The 26,684-nt window shown below is 43.0% G+C and overlaps 1 protein-coding gene across 4 annotated transcripts; it reads right to left on the reverse strand.

Moving 5' to 3' along the window:
* Positions 1 to 776: 776 nt before the first annotated feature.
* On the reverse strand, positions 777 to 26,684 carry rnf24 (ring finger protein 24). Of its 4 annotated transcripts, none has more exons than XM_076031604.1 (7): positions 26,059 to 26,680; positions 16,066 to 16,215; positions 12,867 to 12,909; positions 10,001 to 10,042; positions 5,488 to 5,586; positions 5,090 to 5,169; positions 777 to 3,713 (listed from the first exon to the last, which is right to left on the reverse strand). In XM_076031604.1, the coding sequence occupies exons 2-7, from the start codon at positions 16,206 to 16,208 to the stop codon at positions 3,572 to 3,574; spliced, it is 549 nt and encodes a 182-aa protein (XP_075887719.1). In that variant the 5' UTR covers positions 16,209 to 16,215; positions 26,059 to 26,680; the 3' UTR covers positions 777 to 3,571. The 4 variants fall into 4 exon arrangements, with proteins under 4 accessions (XP_075887719.1, XP_075887712.1, XP_075887727.1 ...); XM_076031597.1 differs by having other exon boundaries at positions 26,055 to 26,675; XM_076031621.1 differs by having other exon boundaries at positions 3,662 to 3,713; positions 5,483 to 5,586; positions 26,055 to 26,684.

A 26,684-nucleotide genomic window follows, 5' to 3' on the forward strand; every position in this document is an offset into this window, starting at 1 on the left:
AAGTCACATGCAACATTTGTCTTGAAATCAATAAACATGAAATTAGAAAAAAAATGAGAAAAAAAGCAATATTATTTTCTTCAAAATAGCAGTATACAAAAATAGAGCTTACAAAAAACTGTACAGCACTTGTCTCCAAAAATATTCTGCTGCAGAACTCTTTAGTTTTACAAACATTGTCCGTGGGACTCCACAAACATCATCAGTGTTAGGAGGACGTGGGCGCGGGGGGGTTCAGGGGTCATGGCGATCATCTGTGAATCACAACTGGCAGTGGGAGCGGCGTCAACAAAGAGGAATACATAACACAGGCGAGGGAAGCACGTCCAGGGTGTGTTGGCAGATGCGGCCGTGCGCACGACACTTCTCCTTCTTCTGTGAACTTAATCAACTCAATTTCCCTCAGAAACACCGTGTGCAGAGCGCCGGCAGAGGGGTCGAGGGGGACGACGACAAAAGCGGTTTTCCGGCGGCACAGTTCACGAACTCCCGCCGCTTGTATGTCTTTGATGTGAGCCGGCGTTCCCAAATTGTCTCACTTCAGCTATTTGCATCTCGCCTATTCAGAAGCAAAAGCAGCACTGACGTCAGTTGGGATTTGGCAGGAAGTCATTCACAACGCCTTGCTTGCCCGTCTTAATCATCGACTCCTTCGCCATTTATTTAATGGTGACAGCCGTGAATATGTTGGCGTTCAGAGAAAACTGAGTTTTGGCAATTTTTGTCGTAGGATGAGAAGGGCACAGGGGAAGAGTGGGGGTAGTGTCAGGTGGCAATTTCTTTTTAAAAAAGTGTTTACAATCAGTGACAACACTTGGGATGGCCAAGCGGCAGAGGAGGCTCAGCTGCCAACTAGTTATTAAGGATATTTTCTTTGTGCGCCTCGTGTAAATACACCATTATTGATATTACAGTTTACATACATTGATCGAAGGTGATACAGTCAGTGGTAACTTGCTATGCAAAATATAATACGTTCACATTACTAGTCTTTGCTTTCGCCCCCCTTGACTGTAGACAACTTGAGACACAAACCTCAGTGGGAATCAACAGTCTCGCTTTCGCTGAATGTCACCTTCAGGGGCAGTGGGAGAAACGAGCCTCGACAAAATACACTGAGTTTTTTTTAATATTGAGCCTTTAGAGGTAGCCGGCCAGGCCGCGAGGATAACTGGGTTTTTTCTCCTGACAGAGTTCTAGTGCTTTCTGGAGAGATGGCAGTTTCAGTTCTAATAAGGCCTGTAGTACGTGGACTAGTAGTTTCTTTAAAAACAAAATAAAATGAAAAAAGCAAAGAACTCTTGGCAGCAGTGGGCATTGTTAATGTTGGAGAAGTTGGCTTTGTTTAGCAGCAGGGGGCAACTGGATGACACACAGGCCTAAAAGGTCCAATAGTCTGCAAAACGCATTTTACCATATTACTGTTTTCTGACAGCCCATTGTGATGTCACAAAGGGCAATAAAAGGCGTTTCTCCACTCTAGAACACCTCACGCTAGCCTCGTTTCCGTCCAACAAAACATCCATTTCAGCAAGAAAATAAACCTGAGCTTTTTTTTTTTCACGGGAGACTGTAAACAGAGGGCTAAAATATTCTGTTTGTTCTAGAAATCAAGAGTACGTTTTGGATTAATAGCCATGTCAGGCTGCTCTATTGGAGTCCAAGTTGAAATCTGACCCTGGACAGAATGTGGGACCTTCAGGTCAGATGGCGGACGTCGCCACCTGGCTGCATCCGAACCACCAGCAGGTGTCAGGTGTCACAATCAACAGTAGTGAAGCCACAAGTCTGAGTAATATTCCCAACCTCTCTGAACAGCAGAGTTACCATCAGTAGGTAGGAAACTCGCACTGGACAACATAGTGTTATTAAATGTGAATCAACATGCATATTTCCTTATTATTATTATTATTATTGTTATTGTTATTATCTTTTTAGCATAAACTCAAACTTGCAAGCGTGTGCTTTAGTTTGACTCGTGTGGATCTGGTGTTGCTGCTCCTCCTCGATCCTGGTTCAGTTTCTATTCAAGTCTCATTTCGGTAGAAAGGATAACTACTTTGTTTACCTTTAAACAATGGAATATGCCTTTAGAGATAGCTTACAATTCCCATATGCGGCAATACAATATTACAGGTATAAATGTTTTTTTCCCCAACCTAGCTTATGTTTTAAGGTGAGGATATTGACGCACAATGCGTTCACGCAACATGAGTGGCAGCTCGTAAGAAGAAAACCGACAAAACAAACACAAAAGCAGGCCGGGGATGGGGGGCGGGGGGGATCGGTTACCGATTGTGTGGCACAACACAAAAAAAGCACCTTGTAGCCTACAAAGAGAGAGAGGGAGAGAAGAGAGCAGCGAAAGCACCAGAACACTGCAGGCAAAGAGCAGAACTACCCTGCATTTATGTGTGTGTGCGTGTGAATGAAAATCCTTTTTCTATTACAACCTGCTGACTGTAGACTTTCTGCAGTGCAGGCGCAGTAGAAATGGGTGTGTGCACAGTGGTGTGTGTGTGTGTGTGTGTGTGTGTGTGTGTTTTCACTAAGTATTGCCTTTATCGACATGCTGAGGGACAGATTTGTTTTTGTTAAAAAAGTGTCAGTTCAGTAACAATTCTCTCTACAAGTGTACCAAGGCTTTATAATAAATTAAAAAATAAATAGATCTATAGGGGGTAAAAGCAGAAAACAACTGTATGCAGTATGTTTGAGGTGGGAGCAGGAAAAAAAACACTACAGACCATTTCATCACACATGAGGTTATGATGAGTGAACTGCACAACCGCTGAACAGATGCTATAGGCTGAGCATGAAATCCTGGTTTAAACATTCATCATTTTCACATTTAGGCAGACACAAAGTCTCACGGTTGCTCTATTTTGTGTTTTTTTTTTTTTTTTTTTTTAAATATTTGCTTCATTGTATTGTAATATTGTAGTCCCTTTGAGATAAAGAGGATTTTTTTTTGTTTAAATCTGTTAATTAAAAATGAAAACTACTGTATTTTGTACTGTACACAGAAATAATATTAATAATGATTAAAAAAAAAAACAATTTAACCTTGCTACTACGATCACAAGCAATTAAGGTTAGACTTTTCATAAAGTGCTTGTAAAAAAAATTATATTCATATTTATTGTAGTTCTTGGCTTTTTTTTTCTTCTTTTCCTCCTGGTCGTTAGCTGGTGCCCCCAGATAAAAAGTGCTTTGGTTGTGAAAAAGTCTATGGCCGCAACTCGGCCAAGGGCTAAAACTTCTTCTTCATCAACTTTTCTTCATTGTCCCCGAAAAATAAAAGCGTAAAACAGTCATTCATCAGCCAGAAGTCAAATCTGGTCATCCTTTTCTTGTGACACAATGTGAGGAACAGAGAGGTACGAATGCATAGTTTGTTGTTGTTGTTGTTGTTGTGAATATCTGTGCATTCTCTTTTTCCGGTTGCCTGTCCACAGAATCAACCAACCAGTACCTGCACAGGTGAGACGACGACAGATGGGTGCTTGTGACTGTAGTGTACTCCAAAAGAAGAGGGGGCGGGGCTGGGCAGGGTGGGGGTCCTCGCCTGCTACACCACGTTCTCGATCCCCGGGAGGGGCTGCTGTATGGGCCCAGCGGTGTCCATGCCGCCTGCCTGCTGGGCCAGTTGCAAAACAGGCATGTTGCACAGCGGACACACTTTCCTCACCTCCAGCCACTTGATGAGGCACCTGGAGCACAAGCAAGCAGAACGGAGGGATGACGGTGAGAGCACAGAATAGGCAAACAAAAACTTTTTTTTTTACTAATTTACATCATGTATTATCAGCGCTAAAACCTTTAATGTTTTCCCCTTCACGGAAAAGCAGAAGCTTTCATGATTTGTCCACCAGAGGGCAGCACTCTTTAAATTTACAAAATGCCCCACTTGAAGAATTTCTAGTGTGCCATTGCCAGAATAAAAAGGCAAAAGCAGGTTGGATGTGTTGATGTGGTTCTGCTGTTATGTGGTTGCTGGTAACTAGTGGTTATTTCTGTTCTCTCCAGTCTGCCCAGTCTCCTCTCACCTACGTTAATTACTACACTGCACTGGACATTTTCTTTGTAAATGCTGAGATGGTTGTGATGACGTGAGAATCCGACTAGATGTTCAAAGTACATTAGATTCCCTTTCTTCCCCATTTTAATGCTCACTTGAATACTGTGCTCTATGTAATTTTACATTTAATGGAACTTCCCTTGACTTAGTCTGACAAAGTCTGTGTTATCCATCATCCAATTTTCTGACACTTTTATAGGTGAAACTGTTGTATTAATCCCTACACATATCCAGAATAGTAGCTGTAATGGTAGCAGTAAATACTTGGGAGGTCATTTTAAGTTCTTTACTTAATTCCAAGAAGTGAATAGGTTTCCTGAAACAACATGTATGAAAACATTGTTTTACGTTTCCTGTCAAAACTGATCAGCAAATAATGCAGTGCAGTTTTTCTTTTTTAACTGTATCTGCATGAGAGTGTGGGACGATGTTTACAGCCCCATTTCATTGATGTGTTTGCTGTGTAAAGAGCGAGGCTGACACATGCCTATCTCCCTCTCACCCCCCCAACCGCTGCACCCCCCCCCCCTTTCTCTCTCTCTGTAAAAGGGGGAGTTTCTCCTGTGGATCCAGTGACTGGCGACTGCTCTTGCTGCAACTGGGGGGAAACTAGGCCAAGGGAGGTGTCATGCTGATATAAACAACTCGGTTGGAATGGTCAGGGCATGTTTGGGGGGGGTGGGGGGGGGCAGACTTGGCTCGACCAATCCATCATGTCCCCAACACTAACTGGAGTCGCACACGCTTGGTGAAGTTGGACGCACCAAAAATAACAGTTGATGAGTTTAGGAAGCCGTTTCATGCCACTTTCTTGTGATATATATTTTTATATTTTTATAAGTTACTCAGTGGATAAATAATAGCCACATTTAAATGTTAAACTGCTCAGAGTTGTGTGTGTGTGTGTGTGTGTGTGTGTGTGTGTGTGTGTGTGTGTGTGTGTGTTTGCGTGCACGCACATGCGTGCACGCACATGCGTCACTGAATGTAAACAAAGCCTGGACTCACTTCCTGTGAAAGGCGTGCTTGCACGGACAAATTCCAAGCTCGTCTTTCTGTTTGAACTCTTCCAAGCACACGGCACAGATCTGAAAAAGAGAGACGGTTGGAGCAACTTTAGAATGCACGTTAAGAAAAAAATCAAACGGCATAACCAAAAACGTGGTCTTGTCGCGCAAAGGGAAGCGATTTGTAGCGCGATGATGGAGGTGGAGGGACAAACTGCGAAACATCTGCAAGGAATTAGACAAGAACAAGCAGCAGCAGCAGCAGCAGCAGCAGCAGCAGCAGCAGCATGACACTACCCAGCCATGTCAGACGCCTCTTGCTTGAGAGGCTGTGGTTTGAGTGTTTGACATGGACTAAACTATACATCGGTGGCGCAGTGGTTAGTGATATCACCTCACATCAAGAAGGTTGTGGGTTTGATTCCGGGCCTGGAACCTTTCTGTGTGGAGTTTGCATTTTCTCACTGTGTCTGCGTGGGTTCTCTCCAGGTTCTCCAGCTTCCTCCCACACTCCAAAAACATGCATGTAAGGTGAATTGGAAACTAAATTGTCCATAAGTGTGTGTGTGTGTGCGCAAATGGTTGTTTGTCCCTATGTGGCCCTGCGATGACCCGACTTGTCCAGCGTGTCACCCTGCCTTCGCCCTATGACAGCTGGGAGAGGCTCCAGCAGAGGGAAGAAGTGGGCATTGGAAATGGATGGATGGACCTCCAAGTGTGAGCCTCGAGTCCTGTGACTCCCTCCAGTGTGAAATCTCTGTGCGCTCCTGTGTTTGAGTAAAGGGTCAACGAGAGAACGAACTGCCTGTTGTCTGTTGTATCTGTTTGAACTTGCGCACGCCACTCGATGTTATGTTACACACAGGGTTGATACCGAGAGGTCCTGACCCGCCGGCGGACGTCGAGTCACAGCTGCGGCTGCACGTGACATCAGTTAAAGCTGAAGGACATGATGCGCTTCTTATTGCGATACCACCAGATTGTCGTATCTTCCCAGACCAGATGTGCTCGCTTCAGGAGATCTTCTGGGAGAGGCCCGGCATTGCGCGTTAATGAAATTGAGGACGACCCACTCTGGATTTGTGTGTCTTTTTCTTGGAACACATCCGACCAAGTAAACTGCTCGAGCGCTTCCCAGAGATATTAAACAAGCGTTTGCGAAACCACCAAATCATTCTCCTTCTTCAGAAAGCTGCTTATGGCAGACAATTCACATTGTTATACTGGTGTCTTTGCACAGGCGTGCGCACACACACACATGCAAATAATTCTAATTATCTGTTGATTTTGAGGTTAACAGAGTGACTTTGTCGTACACAACAGTGGTGGCTGCTGGCTTCATTAATTAATTAATTTGTGCAGCGCATTCCTGTTTGTAGAACACCACTTATGCACGCCAATCACACAATGCTTGGCGTGTGACCTGCCGATGGGCTGCTGATGTGATGTGAACTAGCTCTGCGCCATCACCGGCGCGGCCCATTAAATTGCCGCTAAGTGCTGAATAATGAGGAGATTCTGGGAAGGCAAATATTGACATGAGGAAGGAATTAAAGGTCCTGCCGGTGTCGGTTCCATTTCCCGCAGCTGTTACACTGCTGCATCATTAATCTCAATGGGAACAAGGGGAGGCGTCTGGCCACTGTCCTTTCAGCTGTGACTCCTGGTTGTTGGGACTGAAGATATATTACACTATTGTGGAAGTGGGGCTCTACGTGGCACGTAGCTCCGGCAGTGAATACTTACAAGCACCACAAGCAACCTGACATTAAAAATAACATTAAGTTCCAGTTAGGTTTCTCGTGAAAGCAAACATTCACAGCTGAAGGACATCATCACTATTTGTATTTTTATTATTATTTTTTTCTTAAAGGGAGCCTTTGCTTGACAAAGATCTAGGACTGAAACGTTGCATTAAAAATGTTGCATTCTGCGGGAATTATTTTTGTTTGTTTGGATTTAATTGTCACCCTCCGACGCAACGGCCGTGAAACTAGATGTGGGTCACAACTTCATTATAAGTAAAGAAATGTGGGTCCTGAGACTCCACCAGTTGAGAACCACACGCTATACACAGTGTGGGTGGCAGACGAACAACCACAAGCAGTTCCACCATCATCATCATCATCATCATCATCATCATCTTCAGCATCATCATCAGCATCATCAGCATCATCAGCATCATCATCATCATCAGCATCATCATCATCATCAGCATCATCATCATCATCATCATCATCCTCATCAGCATCAGCATCATCATCAGCATCATCATCATTATCAGCATCATCATCAGCATCATTATCATCCAAGAGGACAAAAAATGCCTTCATTGGACATGTTGGGACAAAATGGACGAGAATCTGTTAAAAAGCTTTCAGCCCAAATTGAGCTGAAGTCACTTCACTAACACTTTCGCTAAGCATTTTCGCTAAGTTGGAAAAAAATTTTTTTGGGTTCTTTTCCAAAGCAACTCTCGCTATTGAGGTCACACAGATTCTCTTCTTTTTTATTCTTCTGCTTTGTGGAAAAAGACGAGTGAAAGGAACAGCGTGGGGACTTTGGACACAAAAACATCCTCTGAAGTCAAGTCTGCTACGCCTGTCTTCATGCGCAGTGTTTTGCCCGCCCACCCCCTGTCCCCCAGCCCCCACTTTCTTGTGTCAGATTCACAGTTTGGATTTCTCTTTCACGTCTCTTCAGACCTTCTCTTTCACTGATTTCCACTCCATTCCTTCGCTGTTCGCAATCGAACTAGGGAGGTTTATGCAAGTCTGACCGCTAATCAGCACACTCTAATGGATCGTTAACCTTCCACGACCCGACTGGATGTGGCCCACTATTTATAGTGAAACACAAGAGGTACTCTCAGGTGCAGCTTCCTGACCTGAACCCTGTCACAGCCTTCTGGAGCCGAAACCTTCATGGCTTTTTTTGTTGTTGTGGACCTGTCGCCTTTATATCTAAAAAGAAATATATACAAATATATATGAATCCAATGTTCTTTTTCTTAAAAACAGCTAAACAAAATGGACAAAATGATAAATGTGTTAAACACTTTTTTTTTTAACATTAGCATTGTTGAAATTTAAATTTACCCGAGGGCAGAATTCCAAGACACAAACACAACGCTCTGTATTCATGCACTGTGTAGAACCACCGCAGCTGTCACAGAAGATTTTTAAGTAATCTTGCTAATGACCGTGCTGTCGCTGTGGTCAGTGAGTTTCAAGCAGGGCTTTTATTTGCTCCTCTTCATTGTGACTCAGTGGAAAGATGTGGTCGTAGCTGCAGGTGTGGTTTTCACTGGCTCTATCCCGACCAGCTGAGCTGTTTGTCAAGGCAGGGAAAGCCCGCAAAATGATGGGCTGCCTAAGTGCTTTCTCCTTTAATTTGATGATTTCACTGGCGAGGATTTCAGCGATTCTAAAGGAAATTCTTTATCACCTTCCTCTCCTTCACAAATGAAACAGGTGCCGTCTATTGGGAAATTAGTGTTTCCTGTTGCGCAGGCAACGCATGTTAATGCTCGCAGACAATTTTCCTTGTTGCACAGCTTTTCAGCGAGAGGCAGAGGAACCAACAAGCTACATCCAAATCAATGCCAGTTTCAATGTTTGTTTTCCGACCATAGAATAGTCCTTAAAAAATTCTGCTGTCCTTTCTCAGGTCTTTCAAAATGAGGCTGGAATACTGAGCAACACAAAACCATATAGCAGTCTACTACTTCCCTACAATCCTTCTATACAATCCACGTAACACACCCCATGGGACAACATAGCTAAGAGATGATCTCATGTCTCATGGAGAACTAGCTCTTGGGTTACACATCAAACATGACTTGGCCAGAAAGCTGAGCCTTTATTAACAGAGGCATTGTTTAAAAGGGTGAGATGGCTCACTTGCTATTTGAGCTTCTTGGATCTTCTTTTGTTTTGGAGGGGCCTTTAAATCTGGGTCAGCCACAGAGGGCCGTGTGTACGTGCGTGCGTGAGCGTGCATGTTTATGTTAGTGTCTTTGGACAAACATGCCCTGGTTATATTTTCATGGCTTTGGCCACATTGCACCCTCTGATGTTTTTGCTCCATTTCACACAACCTGAGCAACGCAAGTGTGACGCCTGTTGGGGGAATTCCAACACATCGGATGTCAACGAGCTGAATACGGAGGTGCAAGTGCTGGAATCCAGTCCCAAAGGGACAGCGAGAATTTCCATTTCTTCCGATGCAACGGTGGATTAGTCACTGCTTCTGCTTCTTGCAACGGGGAAACACAGCCGTGGGTTGTAATATTAGGGGAAAAACACTCATGTCCAGGCTGGAACCAGTAAAACTTTCCAAAACAGTGTATAATTAAGTTGAATAATATGGAGACACAATAACATCACAATATATATATATATATGTATATATATAAATATATATATATATATATATATGTACACTCCACAATTGTGATGAAAGGAAAACACCTGATTTCACCAAGAAGGCTGACGCTTCTTTTGCACACAAGTACTGTTTGAGATTGCGAAATGATTTTGTTGGTCTAACCCGAGTCTTCTAACACCGCCTACACAACTTTTTGTTGCACAGCTGACGTTTCGCAATCAAACCAACGGGATGGCCAGCGTCAGTGTGTATTTTTGCTGCGTGCTTTGCACAGCCTTAAACTCCGACCGTTCATCTAATTTGTTCGGCGCAACACGACGCGTCATAGATCTCCATGTCACAGAACACCTAATGGTTTGGAAGTTAATGAATTAAAATAAATGCCACAAATGTCAAGACTAAAATGAAGAACAAGAGACTGTACAAAGACTGTACAATGTGTTCTTGTCAAGTGGTACCAGACTTCCTGCCCATTGAGACAAGTTTCACATTTAACAACTTGTAATAATAGATAAGTTCTTACCTCATGCAGATTTAGCTCTTTGACCTTTTCCTTCTGAATGACCTGAGAGGTGGAGTTAAAAAGAAAAAGAGAGAAAAGAACAAACATTAGTCAGCCGCTGCAACCAGCACTGTTTTTTATGAGAACGGTGCTTGGCCCATTTGAACCCACATTAAGGATCCCATTCAGCCCGACAGAAAAGCTCCATGTCTACAGTTTATGGCCCCATTACATTAAAGGTGTCGAGCCACAATTCTGCTTGTTAAACAGCATGCGATCCCTGTGTGTCTGGCTGTGGTTGTGTTTGGGCTGCGGTGGCAACTAAACAAACACGAGCGCGTCTATAACAGGAGGGTGTTGCTGCTCAGGGGAAAGTTTTATCCGCGAGGTAAAGTTGAGTGGTGCCGCGCTCTTCCATCCCTCTGTCACGCAAAGCAAATCATTTGCCTGTGTCGCGAGCAAATATGAAAAAAATGAAGTGTGACCCTCTGTGTTCTGCTACGCAGAGGGGATGTGCTTTTCAGCGCAACGTCAATGCAGCTACGAAGGCTCATCTTCTCATCCAGTTTGTTAATTTGCAAAACGCTATGTTGCTGTCTTTCAACTGGGATTGAAAGTGATGCCAGGTGAGCCAACGCCATGATTTTACAGGCAACACGCCCTGGATACTTTTACAACGTGCGCGTTTGACACAGAAGTAAAAGCAGCATCAGTTTGCGAGTCAGCGCATGGATGTATTATCAGAACTGGATACCAGACTGGCAAGATGGTGGCGTGCCGATTTTTCCCAGTGGCCACTCAAGGTACTGCGGCAAAAACAATCCTGTGGGCCCAAAAAGCATTTTTCCCACAATACAAAAATAAAGGCCTTTAAAACAGCTGACAGGAAAACTGTGACCTGAAACGAGATTCATAGCAGATCTTTCTATTGTAGGTTTTTCCAATTCTGGTCTTTTAATCATTAAAAAAAATGTTAAGTAGTAAAGTAAAGTAGTAAAGTCCAGAAAATCACCAAAAAAGAGCTTTTTCCCAGTGTGACGTTACAACGCCGTATGTGCTGTGTCTCAGCTCGTTCTGATTGGCTGCATCCTGGCATGTCTGTAAAGCCTCCGTTCCACTAAAATTAGCGGGATGACACCATGTTTTTGGACGCGGGACGTCGCGGAAGCAATCGGCATTGAGTTCCGTGTCCACGCACCAAACCCAGCGGGGTGTCACCCCCGCCGGCAAGCTGCAACCCCTCCGCTTTCACCGCTGCGTGCCTGCTGACGTCATCGCGCTGAGATCGCATGATGAAGTTCTACAGAATTCAAGAGTCCGGCGGTGGCCAGTGTTCTTAGTTGTTGGTCACTTTTGGCTGTAGTGGAACGATGACGTCGTTGCCGCCAGACTTGAAGCGGCGCGCACCTCCGCGGCCGCTTCTCGCCGTGCAGCGATTGTTTCGGCGTCAGGTCCATTTTGTGCCCGAGCTGCGGGCGAAACAGCCAAGAGGACAATGAACAATTATCAAGCGCTGATGGAACGTGATGGAAAACTTTTGCATCAGTGCTTGATATACGCCGCGACTGGCGCGATATTATGATTTAGCGCACGTTACGCTCAACGTCACCCCGTGCGGCAGGGACAAAAGGTGGTGTTGTCCCGGGTTTACAGATTCCACCGCATGCCGATTAGTGCGGAGCCGATCGGAGCCGATTTTGACCCGGGTCGTTTGACCTGTTTTGTCGGTTCGGTGAGCAGATTCCACCGCCACCAAATGCCGATTATTTTCAAAAAAACCCATGTTTTTTGGGCAGTGGAATTGGGGCTTAAGTGACGTTCTCCAGAATCATTTTGATTGGCCGAATAGATCATGTCAGTTACAGAGGCATGACGGGAAGTGACGTTACTGCTCATACTCTATGGACCCATTAATGCGGAAGTCAAATACATTTTTGGCATGTGCGCTGGGTGAGCAACTTCACTGAAATGAATGGGCCTCCATGTAACTCTGAGGGCCTACTGCAGCGCTCCTGGGGTTTAACACCCCCAAGTCGCTGTTCGCCACCAGAGCCAGAGTGACTGGAACATCACCTGGCTTGGAGTGTTACATATCCTCCACCCCATCCGGTGTGCTTGCACTCATCGCCGGCCCTCTTTAGTTTGGATGTGCTGCGTCGCTCCATTTAGCCGCGAGACACAGCCGGTAAGAGGCAGCGGCTAAAGTTAGTCTCCTCCTGATTGGCGGCCAGACGGTGAAAGATGAAACATCAAACACAAATGCATCTGCCAGTAAATGCTCGTCCTGTCCATGAGTGAGGGATGAGCATGTGTTTGAGTTGACTCTGCAACTTTGACAGTCTTACACAACCCCTGGACGAGGTGGGCAAGGTCATGTTTGTGGATGCCGTCTCGCAAGATAAGCAGCGGAGACAACTGGCAGACCGAGAGTCAGCATTACACCAACCCTCACAGTACGTACACACACACACACACACACACACACACACACACACACACACACACACACACACACACCTTCTTTATGCCGGCGTTATATAATTGATGTGACTCTCTCGCCATTTAATTACATAATTGACGCAGGAGTCACGTTTCAGTCCGTCATCGCTCCCCAAGCTTGCATGTTATTTACGTGCGTGCTAGGACAGGCTGTTCATGTACTTCATTCTCGCAGCTCAGCCACGTTTGATTTAGAACTGCAGGCAAGCGACTCACCACTTTTGGCGCACCTTGGCACTTTGCAAAAAAAAACTTTTTTTGTAATTTTCAAAGGACTAAAAGTCTTTTTTGTAAGAATTGAAGAGCAGCATCCTATCCAATACATCAAATACGTTTTTCAGCTGCTGAGCTGCACTGTACATGTGTGTTTGTCACTGGGGGTGCTTACTTGTTTGTATGCATAAAGCTCTTTGTGTGCCTGGTGCCGTAACCTGGGGAGATGCAGAGAGAAAACACCTTCTTGATTAGACAGTGGCCGTATTCGACCGATGATGACACACACAGAAAGAATTCACACATCCTGAAAAAGAGGAGAGAAAGACACACATGGATGCAACATGCTTGTCTGAAAAAACAAACAAACAATTGTGGCCTTTCGAAACATTAACATGTTAAAACATCATTGTTGTACCCTTATAAAGTTGATATAACAAAAACAGATTTAGTCCACAAGGAACGCAGGGGTAGTGTTGTATTCTACAGTTTGTAACAAGACGATAAAGAGGATTAAAGGCACTTCATACAACTTCAACTGAAAAGCACATTTAGTTTGCATCTCTCCCACTATTGACCCTGGTTTCAACAGGAACGGCATAAAATTCAGCAAAAATGGGAACTAATGGGGAAACTTATTGTGAATTGTAACTACAAATAGTTTTTTTTTTTTATCCAAAATAGATTATGATGTCATTCCACAGGGCTTACTTACTTTCATTCTTAATAAGTTCAAATATTTATCTACAATGCCTCAGAAAAGGGCAAGCAAAACTATAATTGAATAGCTAATAGTTGTTTTTGTGCCTCTCTGGTCAAATTGTATTTTCTAAAGTTATAGTTAATAAATGTGTATGCTAGCACATTCATACTTATTAGAGGGCACTTTTTCTATGCTCTTATTGTTTTAAAAGGAAGTACGCTGCCTTTTTGTATCACTCACTGTGGAAGCTCTTTTTAAAAATACCTTTACAAAAAACAATTCTAAGGGCGTATTAGTATTTTATTAAAATCATAATTTTAATTCAAGTTTTTTTTCTCCCTTTGTGCTGATCGATGGCAACAATAATGTGAGGACAAGTCAAGTTTGACAGGTTTCAAATTAAACAACCCATTGCTAGAATCCTTAATATTTCTGTCAAAACAAGAATTATATCAACTCATGAAATCACTAAAATACACAAAAAAATTTGCTATTGAAAGTATGACTTCATACTTTTTGGCTGCAAAAATCACAATATCTATTAATAAACAGCTCATGTAAATATCTTTAAAAAAAAAAAAAGCCTTTGGGAAAAAATATCTAGCTTGCTAGCTAGCAAGAGTGACAACATAACATGAAGTAAAAAAAGGGAAGAAAACAGGACCAAAGGAAGGAGGAGAAATATTCATAAATTTGTAAGATTTACCTCCAACACAAGTAACCTTAACCTCTCGCAGCAGAGTGAGAGGGATCTGCAAAACAAGCAGCACAGTCTAGGAGAGAAACTGACATTTTGAAAGAGGTCAGCAGGAAAAGGCGCAGACACTCCCGAGGGAATGGGACAACTGGTCATGGGTGAGAGGGTCGGTGACCAATCACAGGTGCTTAATGTCCCTCGACTTCAGCGTCAACGCGGGCAATGGAGGGAATGACCCCAAAACCCAACAGGTATTCAGTTTCCTCTCGTCAACACTGTAACTTGACTGCGGTCAATTGTTAACTCGCACATGAGCATCGTAAGCCAAACTTTGAGTTGTTGAGTGAGTACAAATGGTTCGCCCACCCCTGCAGATTTTAAATTCACCCAACAGGTTTGTATCTGGTTAAACATTTTTTTGTGGAGTAAAGTTTTATGAATTGAGTCTAGTGCATAAAGTAGACCCGGCTTATATAAATAAAGGTACATTCAAAGCCTCCTGTTTCTTTTGCCAACTAATACTAAAGGCTCAAAAAACACTTCTCAACCCATATACTTCAAATATAACAAGGACATGTGTAGAGTGGAGACATACTGTCAGAGGTGGTTGAGCCTCTCTGTGAAAGTCTGCCTTGAGGCAAAAAAAACACACTAAAATAACCATTTAGCACAAGTCAACCTTTATGTCAGTTGCCTGCCTGAGTAAAGACCAGCTCGGCTTCAGGAAGAGAAATAAATGCAAGAAGGTTCATTTATTTCTAATTGGAGCCACTTTGGGCGCGTCATTTAGGAGATTGTATCTCTTAGGGCCTTTTATGAAACAACAAATGCTCCTTTTTGACCTTAAGATTTAAAAGTTGGAAATGCTGTTTTACAGGAGTTAATCGTGGTTCTGGATAAACAGCTTGATGATTGACTGTCAACACTGCAGTGGGCAACCTCCCTAATATTTGCTCTGTACACAGAAAATGAATGGTTGATAGAGGAGGGAATTCAGGTGAAAACTACTGCTTCTCACTGTCTTGGATAAAGAGAAATGTTGGGCATGCAGTAGTCGTCTGGGTGTTTTGGTACTCAAGGGGAGAACACGTTCCCTCTAACATTAACAAACACACTCATAACACCTTTATTTTTAAAGCAACAATAGTTCTGTAACTGCTTCTACTGTGGTGAACTGAGAAATTGCGACTTGGTTACAATGCAACACCCAATTGCAATTTTTATGAAGCCAAACCTTCAGTCTGTGACCACTTTTCAACCCAAAAGATCAAATTCACCAGTTGTCAGATCAGTTGGCTTCTCCAAACTGTGCTGTTAGCCCTCCTGTGAAATTACAAACATTTTAAAACTGCTGCGAAAAGAATTGAAATCTGAACTAAACAGGTGGCTGTATAAGTGATTCAGACTGTTACACAGAAGAAAAACACTTTCAAAGACAAAAAAAAACAAATACAATTTTGAGTGATCTACATGTATACTGTATACATTTCTTGGAATGTGACATCCTGTTTTTTGTGTTAACTTTCACTTTAACTTTCACTTTGACATGCAGTCATTTTTGGATCGTTTGGTGTGCGAAAAGAAAGTTGGGAGCTACACAATAAACACTGTCTGGAGCACACAAGCTACCAGTTGTCAGTAATACAGTGCACAATATACATATACTTACTAGTACTACAGTCCATAATACCGCAGTAAAGTGCTCAGTTTTGCTGTATAAGGGACCATTAAGTTAATTTGACATTACACAAAAAGTAAAAATATGTGTTTGCCCATATTATTTTATTCAACGCAGTGGCCACATGTGACACACTGCGGTTGCAAAGCACTGCAGATATGTGTTTGCAAGTGTGGTGTTTTCAAACAGAAGAAAACCAGCATGGAACTCTAGCACCATAAGCCATCAAAGGAAAAGCAAATATATTTCATAACAATACAGAACAACTTCAAACCTGAAGGATGCATTGATCCTACCGTATTAAGTAGCAGCAGAAGAGGAGGCTGAGGATGAAGACAAAGATGGCGGTCCCAAACACCACAATGTAGATGTTGAGGGGAAGGTTCTGGAACCCTATATTTGGCATCCTGAAACTGTAGTGCGGGAAATCGGAGCTCATGGATATTCTAAATGGAGGAGACAAAAAGCAAAAACACGTCTCAGTATGTCAACATATCTCAAACATGCCATGGCACAACTCGATGATTGAATGACTGGAAATGAGTTTTATCTCCTTTTTCAGTGTTATAGCTGCTTATTTTTTTGTTTAGTTTTGGTTTAGGTTTGTGTAACCGAGCTACAAAAAAAAAAAAACAGTCATTCGCTGTTCTGGAAGCCACATGAGGGGAGCAGCTTTTCTATTCATTCTGTGACAGGAAATTAAAACACATGGTTAGCAATTTTGATTTATTGTGATACAATATATCTGGATGACTGATCAGGAAACCCTTAGGTGGCAAACTGTTTTCCAGAAATCACATAAGGAACTTATTTTTGTTGAAATTCATTCAGTGCATTTATATAATCATTTCACTTCTTATCAGTCTACAAAAGCTTCATATATAAAAACCATTCTGACCTAAGAAAATATGCAAAGCAGCGCATGTTCTGTTGCACAGAAACCAACAAAATGTGTGCACGTAAGGAAACGATTCAGGATCATGGACTGAACCCATGTGATATTCATTAGATTAAGTACCATGACTACATCGCAATATTTTGCTACATTTATCTTGAGAAAAAACTAAAGTTCATCGCCTGCATTCAAGCCTTAGACAGGGAAAGGCAGAGGCCCTCAGCACACACTGTGCAAGCTGTGTGGATCCCTGAAGACTATGCATTTTTCTCTCAGAGAACTCATTGACTCAGAATTTCCTTGGGACTCATTAGAAAGACCACCTGTGAGTCCTAGGACTCGGTGTTGAAAAACTGCTGGCAGCATTATTGAACTTGTATCAAGATGCGCAGCGTTTAAAAGTTCAACATGACGTTTGGCATTTATGTTGAGGCAAAAAGATTTTTGAATTATGAAGCGGTGGACCTAGAAGGAGGGCCTTGTCACATCACGAGCAGTACAAAGGGCCGGCTCCTTGTCGGTATTCATTAAGCAAAAAAATAAATGTGAATGAAAAAACTTTAAATATGTTCTTAAAAGTGCAATCTACTTGTAAAGGTCCACATTTTCCCTTCAAATCAAACAATGAGCTTAGGACAAAAACAGAAGTGTACCTTATGGCACAAATCTGAATACTATTTCAGTGTTGCCTCTGGATTAATGCGTTCACAAAAACGGGATGCAAGCACACACTGTTAAAGTGACCAGATAGTCACTTTATCCATGAGACAATCATGGGCACAGAACCGCAGAAAAGGCCCGACTTGATTCCTCTGGCATACGAATGTTTACACAGGCTTCATATTTGTCCGCTTTTTGTGACCATGCCGAACCAAAACCAACAAGAGCCCTATCAACAAGCACTCTTACCCGGCACGCCGAGGGGATTTGACCAGACATGTCTACACCGACGCAGGGAGGAGGTGGTGGAGGGGAGGACAAGAATAACTTTTGCTTCTTGGTAACCCGTGTCTTGTTCCCCTCCCCTTTTCAAAACAGACCAGCTTCATTCCTCAACCCTCCCCCGGATAGTGGAAAGTTTTTGCTCAGGCCTTTGCTAACACCATGTGTGCCAGACTTCACCATGGGTCACATGGTCCCCCAACACACTGGTGAGGGGAACTGTCCATCTACCGTGTCGTATGTCTCCAATTGTTTGCAGTGGCAGCCTCTGAGGAGAGCCAATACGTGAGGTGGCCTTCCCGGCTGCTCTGGGTACAGAAGGTCATTTACTGGACTGCTAATTTTTAGAAGAAAAAGAAATGCAGTTCCTCAAATAGCCCCAAGAGCTGTTAAAGACCTGTGGTCCTTGTTAATGGCAAACCATCCAGAAAATTGGGCAACTTTCATCATACAATATATAGATATATATATATAATAGATATAATGATATAATTACCATACTTTATTTTACCAACATAACTCCACTAAACTGTTTTCCTGTTGGCTTTGCAAGATTACTATGACAGGTTACAAAACTTCAATTGCTCTTTATCTTGTTTTTAAACTTTTACCTGACGTGTATGCCGCTACTTGAGAGATGTTGCCAAACGGAATTTCATTGTATTCAGTACAAATTACAATAAAGCTTCTTCTTCTACAGTATGCAAACACCCCAGGCTGGAACCAACAAAAAACTGTTCAATCAATTAATTTACCATGTCATTAATTATCTCGTAGATCTACAATTTCAAATTTACAGATCCTTTAAAAAAAAACAAAAAAACAAAACTAACTAATGCAAGGTGTAAAATATATTTATTCATGCAAAAAACATGTGGCCGCACCATTTTTTTCAAGAACTCTTGGAAATACAAGTCCTGGTGAGTATTATGCAAGAATTGCGCAGTTTGACTTGTTTGTTCATCGCCTCGGTTCTTCGTGATCATGCAGCATAAGAGCGGCTTTGGAACCCTGCCTAGCGCTCGATTCCTTTGCTTGTTTAAAAGCTGTCTTGTGAAATGTCAGGGTGCGGTCGCAACCCTTTTTGCTCAGCTTTTAGAGCAGCAGCAGTGAGGTTCTAAAGGAAGGTGTATGTAGTTTTGACAAAAACTATGCAACCCATGGAGAATAAGGCCAATGTCCTGATTTCCTGTCCATAACATGATCCATTAGCGCTGCTATTTGGGCGAAACTGCAATGGCCGCAAATGGGAGCTGTCAAGCCAAGACAACAATGGCACCACACTAGTTCAGCATGTCACATGATGGAGGTGAAACGCTGCCAACATTGGCAGCGGTGCATCATCCTGGAATTCTGTTTCCCATTCCCGTCCTGTGATGGACAAAACAGCAGTTCCCTCGGGAACCAGCCTTGCTGGCCAGATCGCTGCACTGCAAACAGAACAGGGGATGCTGCCAGGTATGTGATGGACCCGACGCGTTTTGGATGGCACTGGTGTTTTGGCATTTCGAAACAAACAAACTAGTGTATCAGTTGCAGGTGGCAGGTTACAACTGGTGTTCGTGGCAAAGAGGCCACCGGCTGGCACAAACCTGTTCAAATCCTGCAACTGCTCTTCACTCACAAAGTAAAAAAACAAAAAACAAAAATGGAACACAAACTCACATTCATTAGGTCATTATTTTGTGTTTGAGTGAAGAAGAACTTTTACAAATGCAAATGCTTTCTTTTTGAATCCTGCCTGACACACACTTTCATTTTTGACTGCACACATACAGACTTACCCTGAAGCAGTTTGCTTTGTGAACACGTTTGAAGAGATGAACCTTTAAAAAGATAGTTTAATAGTCACTTGGCAAGTTGGACAATCCATTGTGAAGCAAATTGCTGCATATGGGTAAATATTACTGAATACGATGCAGCTGAATGGTGCAGCAACAAAGTGAAGATTAGAATTTGAGTAACACTTTATTGCTTGTCAATGTTTTGCAGTCATAATAAAAATAATAAAAAAAAAAATAAGACAAATATTTGTCTGTGAAAGGCTACGGGTGATTTTACTCATGCAACGACTGGGTATGTGGACTGTGACGCAGGAGAGAAGAGAGGCAGTGAGTGCAGTGTACTTTGCTTATGTTGGGCTTATTACGGCGTGGCTTATGGCACAACCGTTTTGTTCACTTTAAATAAATAGTGCAGAGAGACTGGTCTTTGTGGCAGCGATATTGTACACTGTGTGAAAAGAGCCTCTGACTGTCTGTTTGGAGAAGCCTTTGTGGTCGACAATACGCCGCTACAATAACCAGCCCCTTCTCATCTGTGGACGCCATCAGGCAGCAAAGGAACGCGCTTTGCACACACAATTCAACTATTATGTTTCCTGATTTCATATTGACACTGGGAATGTGTACACAGTCAAGTAAAAACAGGAGGAGTGGAGCGTTGCATTTTAAATTGTGAGTTATACTTTCAGCTCAACCTTTTAGTAGCCAAGGTGACTACACATGAAGCATAGATTGACTTCCTGGTGCTAAAGTGCCCTGGGCTTGCTAATGTAAATGCATCAACCTCTTCCTAGGAGCTGTTTGTGATGGTGATATCTTACGAGACAATGATCCAAACAAACTATTAGCATGACAGCCCCACCTCCAATTGTTCTTGTTACACATCCAGAGCATGTCTGCCAGAATATCAGCATTCCTATGCATTTCTTTGTTTTTTCATTTCAGAGGACGAGACGGAATGATCCACAATCCGGGTGTTGCAAATCCAATTTGCAATTCTAAAGTGTTTTGCTGGGGAAAGTGGTTCAGTGTGATGCAAAGTAAGTGCAGACCATTTGTTCCCACTGGGTGTCCAACGTAGGTGTCACCGTTCCAAATACTGAGCTGGTGTTAAACTTACAGAAGACAACAAACAGACAATGCCAAGAAAATCAGTTTTGAACAAGCTTGGTCACAGCCAGAGGTCCTTGGGAAATTGTAGAATGTAGAATGTAGTTTGGATGGAGAAGAGTACAAGCAGCAACACTAACACGGTCTCAATATTTGGGTATCATCCAAATCATTTATATTGTGAGGGGCAGGAGCAGGGAAAATATAGTGCAGGTGTTTATGAGAACTTTGATATATTCCGTGCACGTGTCATTCCAGCGACCTCAGCATGAGTTGGCAGGGAATATATTCGGTGTATATTGCAGTACTACATCAGACACAGCAAACTGTTTCACTTCAACAAGCCAATGGAGTGAACGTAGCCTGATGCCGTCTACTGATCCTGGAACAGCAAGCTTCGAGTATCAAGATTCACTGACCAAGGGGGTACATCTCGTCTCGTAGAAATCCTACACCTTCGCGGTAAACAGCCCACATACCACAAATATCCATTAGGGAGATGTCATATTGTTAACTACAAACTGAGCCAATACACCAAGCTGGAAAAACACCAAACTGAAAATGGGGCAAAACACTGAAAAGTGATAGCAAGGGGCAGTTTTCTTTTTCTTTTTCAACAAACTTCTGCGAGACAAACATAATTGTTTATGGAAATAAGGTTTTTGTTGTTTTCAATATTGTTTGAGAAAAAATGTTTTTTTAAGAACGAATAGAAATAGCCATATGCTAAAGTTATATTCAGAGTTGTTGACTGAATTATGATCAATTAATTTTCAAACCATATCTACATTCTATATTCACTTGAAACAAAAGGAAATTTAGAAGGAATCATAAATTGTTTGGGTCTCCTTGACCAATAAATGTCATTATTTGCCTTTGAAATCCATGCTGACCTTTATCCTCTTTGCACCTGGGGGGTTGGGTCAGGACAAAAATGGGTTTAACACTGGTTTGAAAATTGTAAAGTGAGGCAGAGATGACATAGCTCTGTCAACTGCAAAACAATTTAAACTGAGCGCCAGCCTGTTACCAGGACTATGCTGTTGGGAATGCATCTCGTGAAGAGGAAAGTGCTCAGAGAGAACAACCAGCAAACAGAAAGAGGGAACAGAATGTGTTTGACAACGAACTGTGTTGTAATCGGATTTCAACACCTTTCATCATCATCATCATCTTCTTTTTCTTCTCTGCCTAAGCCAGTGTCAGTGCCACCTCCTTCGTCCCATGCAAACGGAGTGACAGACAGAACTTAAAAAATTTGTAACAAATCCTTAGACAACAAAAAGGCAATTTGCAGGTTGAACCATGAGTACATTTTAATTCTAAATAGAAAAAGGTTTGTCCTCCCAAAATGATAACATTGATAACAGTGTTCAAATTCATTTTTTCAATTCATTTCTGTGTTAAAAATAAAACCTTTGCTTTCACTACACAGCTTTAAGTAGCAAAGAAATGTTTCATATTCACAGCGTGCTCTCCTAAGACGTGGAAATTTCCACAAGCAGCCGTGGCTATGCTGAGATTTGCACATATGAAACCGCAATATGACAAAGGGCACCGACAGGCATCACGGCCGCAGACGCAGAGCGGCCAACTCTTCAAAATGTGCCGAGCGCACTCGCAGAAATGCCCACGTTCACGGCGGCACTGAGCGTGACACCGCAGCTTCAGCGGGTTTCCCTTCGAAAGCTTATGGGAGACGAGCAACCCGCATATCTAACCACCCATCTAAGCTGTTTCTTGAACTGAGTGGGTGAATAAATTGCACAGAGGGAGAAACAGATTAGTGACAAAGCGTACAGAATGCTGACCATCGATACAGCTCTCGTCGAGGGTGGAGGCAGCTTCAAAAGTTACTTTCGCGGCCAAAGTCTTTGCATGGAGAAATGAGGGCGATGATGTCACTGATAGTGTGTCTGTTTACTTATGAAAGTAGTCATCACCGTTTTAAAGTAAGCCCTGCAATATTTATTACAAAGAGCTTGTTTTGCAAAAGTTGGCCCAGGTTCCCCAGTAAGTAGGTCACTGCAGCCATAACTGCATGGCTATGGAGATGTGGAAAGGGAAAGGATTTCTGAGGGACTGACCGGACTATAGTATCAGAGGCTGATAGAATTCTAATTACTGGACTTGCATGTAATTCCTCATTAAGCTGTCGAACTGCTCAAAACCCACCAGTGTTCAGAAATCCTTAGCATTTAGGGTAATTCCATAAGTGTATCCAATCATCCATCTAAGCTGCAACAAATGCTTGGTGCCATAGGTCTTCTGTTCGTCAAGACGATATGCATGCTTCAATTGACCTTCTAACCTTGCAATTCCCCCCCCCCCCCAAAAAAAATCACAAAAATTTGTTTTCATACACCCGTGAGGTGGCATTCCCAGGAATTGATTTAGGGGTAAGTGGCTGGCTCCCTACAGCATGAAACATCAGGCACCGCAAGATGCTCTACTGCAGCACATAACCCATGAAAAGTCGAGCGGCCCATTCTGAGGTTCTGATCCATTTGATCAGTTTTCACTTAAACCATCACCTTGTAGAAACCTCAAGTATTTCCTTTCAATGACAGAGCACACAGCACACGTGTGTTCCCTGGCAATAATGACAGAATTCACCACTGCACTTCCTGGAATGACCACACAAGATGAAAACCACTTAAAAATCACTTGATGTCACAAACATTCTCCTGCTGCTTTAATCAACTGCTCAAAAATCCTGCTCCCCCTCAAAACCTCCGGACAAATCTAGTGACAGTGACGCATCAGAAACACGTTATCAAGTGGACTTAATAACATGCTGATTTACCATGGCTCACCCGTGCACTGTGGTCAAACCCTTCAAAACAAACTAGAGGGATGCATCATACATTTCTGTATAATATAATATAATTAAACCAATTTGATCTTTGGTATGATTTACTGTTTCTCTTTTAATTAATCCATCTGGAATACATTTATGTTGTAATTTATTTGGTTTGCTTGCTCCACTTTTAAAGCCCATCATTCCTTAGTGATAGTAACCCAAGCTGACACAAGCAAGACCAATTGACACAAACAGCTGTCTCACAGCACTCTGGTCTAGCTAACTGAAGGCAGACTGCCACTTCCTCCCTGGAAAGTTTTCTTCTACTTCCATTATAGTGGCCAACCGTACATTTCCTGACATTAATGCTTCAGTTTTACTTTCTTATCGAGGCATAATTAATCTCTTTTACGAAGAAGGTTGAATAGTTTCTTGAAATGGAAGCAATTAATCTCTTTGGAAGCAATCTGTTTGCAAAAACTAAAATAAAAATCACTGATAAAAACGAAACTATCCCTACTATGCAATGCATTTGCACAGCTATTTAAAAAACTGAACCCTTTTCCCACAATATGCAAGGTCATGGCACTATGTATAAAACCTCTAGTCACGTGAGTGTGAGTAGGTCGAGCAGAAACATGAAAACAACCTTAACCTAGTACGAGTCATATCAGCTGTAAAGGTCATCAGATTCTGACCTGCAGGAAGTACATGAATAGCCTACGAGAGATACAGTGCAAGGTGCAAAGATATTCAATAGTTTGTGAGAGAATCATAAAAACGTGCACGCACAGTCTGAATTTTGTGACTATTGAAGGTAATCACAAGCAAGCAGTGAATAAATATTTAAGTTTCTGTCATTAAGACTTAAGAATGTAAATGGATAGTTGTTTGGCATGGACACTTTCAAAAGTTGGTTTTGCAAACTAGTTTAAATTACCAGGTGGCACTGAAAGTGTTTATGTTTGTGTTTCACACCAAACACTGTCAATGACCACATGTGGTCTAACACATCGTAGAGCTTACTAACCTATCAGCAAGCGATTCATAGGTCCATCATCCCTGACCTTGACACCGCATTCATCACGTCTAACCGCACAGGTGTTGACAGTGCTCTGGTGGCCTATAAGCACCTGTGAGCACTCTGGGTCAGCGCATTTAGTCAAAAAGAATGAGTGATGTAAGTATGATGTAAGTAAATGCTTACAGGAACGGAGAAGCCCACCATTTGTGTCGCTCTATAAAATATGATCAACCAAATCCAAGTTCCCCTGCTTAGGTTGAAAGACAGTGAGAGTGCGTTCAAACGTGGTGTCTGTGGTTCAAGTAAAGTTTTGTGTAGCTGCTCAGAAGCGCAGTTTACTAGAGCAGATGAGAATGCTGCTCACAAACCCTTGTCGTCTGCCTGAACCTTTAGGCACAGACATGTTTAACCTGCCAAAGCCAAGAAATGAGTTTAATTGCCATATTAGCATACACAAGTTTAATTTTTATCTTAACCTTCCGCTGTATCTTTTAAAACAGGACAATGTTGTGCAAAGTGCAAAGGAACAATCAAACGGCAACAACTAAACCTAACGAAGGCATAGACTTAGGACACGCTATTGTACTATCCACGAGGTCCCTACAACAACTTCTAGTAGAGTGGCAAACCATAAATTTTCTCCCATGAACGCTTCAGTTTTACTTTCTTTTTAAAGAGCTAATTAATCTCTTTTATGAGGACTGTTGACAATTTTATTGAAATGGAAACAATTCATCTCTTGGTAAATACCAAAACAAAAATCTGTGTCACTGATAAAAACGAAACCATCTGTACTGTGTAATTAATTTGCGCAGCTATTTAAGAAACGGCATCAAATTTATGACATTGTTTTCAGGGGGTGACGAGAAGGGTAACAGGGCTCATGGTATCCATATGCAATAAGAAAACACACACACACACACACACACACACACACACACACACACACACACACACACACACACACACACACACACACACATACATAGTTTTACAACAAACAACAACTACTAACAAAAAGTAATAAGGTGCAAAGTCAGGTAGTCACAAAAAAAAACCGTACTTGAGTTATGGCGTGATAAAGTCAACGCAATGCTGTGTGTTGACGGGCGAACAGAGAGAGCCCCGCTGTTTCCACCACAGGGGCCACCGCTGCCTCCACTTAGGTGCACCGCGGATGCCAGAACACGTAATAAATACATACATTAACAGCCACGACGAAGTGATGCTATAAATGGTTTTCGGGCGGGGCAACCCTCCAAAAATCAGAAGCCCCCGTTGAAACCAAACTCGCTGCTATCAGCACTGCCTGCGATGGGGATCCGTCCGCTGTGGCTCAGCAGCTAATCAATTGCCGGTGTGGTTCCAGCCCATTATAGAGGACGGAGGATAAACTGGGCGTAGGCTCGCTAGCTAACTAGCGCTCGCGGCTAAAAACCGCTGTCGCAAACGGCGTGAGGTTGTCGGCGCTGCTTCACGCTGCTACCCAAACATCATTTAGATTCAAAACAAATGCAGGGTAATGACGTAAAACACAGCGCCCATTGAACACAAACACAACCACGTTTTGCCTGGAAAGAACTGCATGACATTACATAATGATACACAGACAGGACAGTCATCACCACCACCACCACCACCACCCGTTAATGACGTTCAGCGTAATAAACATTATTGATCAATTTACGGCAGAAAAAAACAACAACAAGATATATATGTCCACTCACCCACCAGCGGTCCTCGCTGTCCTCGTAGTGTCGATGTCCCTTTCTGTTGCTCGTTCGGCCACACACTCGCGGGGGTACTAGATAAAGGTTCTTGGGAAAGCGAGGCTATCCTGGCAGGAGAATAACACCCTTATCTTCAAACAGTCCAGCCACTACAGGGGGGGCGACCTCATCACACAGCCCAGCGACGAGCCTGGGATGTTGCCTGCGGTCGAGCTGGGGGGTTGACTGACTGAGTGTCCGGTGGTGAGGGAAAGGAAGAGGGGGGTAAAATGGGGCGGCACGGAACAGGACCGCGGAGGAGAAAGAGGGGGTGATCCTGCGAAATGCTCCCTCTCTTTGTCGCCGTAGTATCCCAGTTTGAGAGAAGTCGCTCGGCCAGTGGCACTGACGGTGGTCGATGACCCGCGCGGTTGAACGTTAGCTAGCCCACTCCCACTGATAGGCTGCCTGGATGCCGCCGCCCTCTCCTCCTTCCTCCTCCTCCTGCTGCCGCTGCTGCTGCTCGCAGTCAGTCAGTCAGTCAGTCAACCAGACACACGATCGGAGCCTCAGCAGAGCTGTGAGTACAGCGTGTACGAGGGGAGTGATGCTGCTGCTGCTGCTGACTGTGAGGGAGGCGATGGTGCA

This window comes from Nelusetta ayraudi, unplaced genomic scaffold (assembly GCF_046127955.1).
Source record: "Nelusetta ayraudi isolate G7.1 ecotype Tasmania unplaced genomic scaffold, CSIRO-AGI_Nayr_v1 ptg000004l, whole genome shotgun sequence".
Lineage (NCBI taxonomy): Eukaryota > Metazoa > Chordata > Actinopteri > Tetraodontiformes > Monacanthidae > Nelusetta > Nelusetta ayraudi.

Excerpts from the sequence above, each read along its gene's own strand:
- rnf24 (XM_076031604.1), bottom strand. The coding sequence starts at position 16,208 with ATGAGCTCCGATTTCCCGCACTACAGTTTCAGGATGCCAAATATAGGG. Across the intron at positions 12,910-16,065 it reads TTCTGCTGCTACTTAATACG|GTTACGGCACCAGGCACACA; the intron begins GTAGGATCAATG and ends GCATCTCCCCAG. Across the intron at positions 3,714-5,089 it reads AAGCACGCCTTTCACAGGAA|GTGCCTCATCAAGTGGCTGG; the intron begins GTGAGTCCAGGC and ends CTTGTGCTCCAG.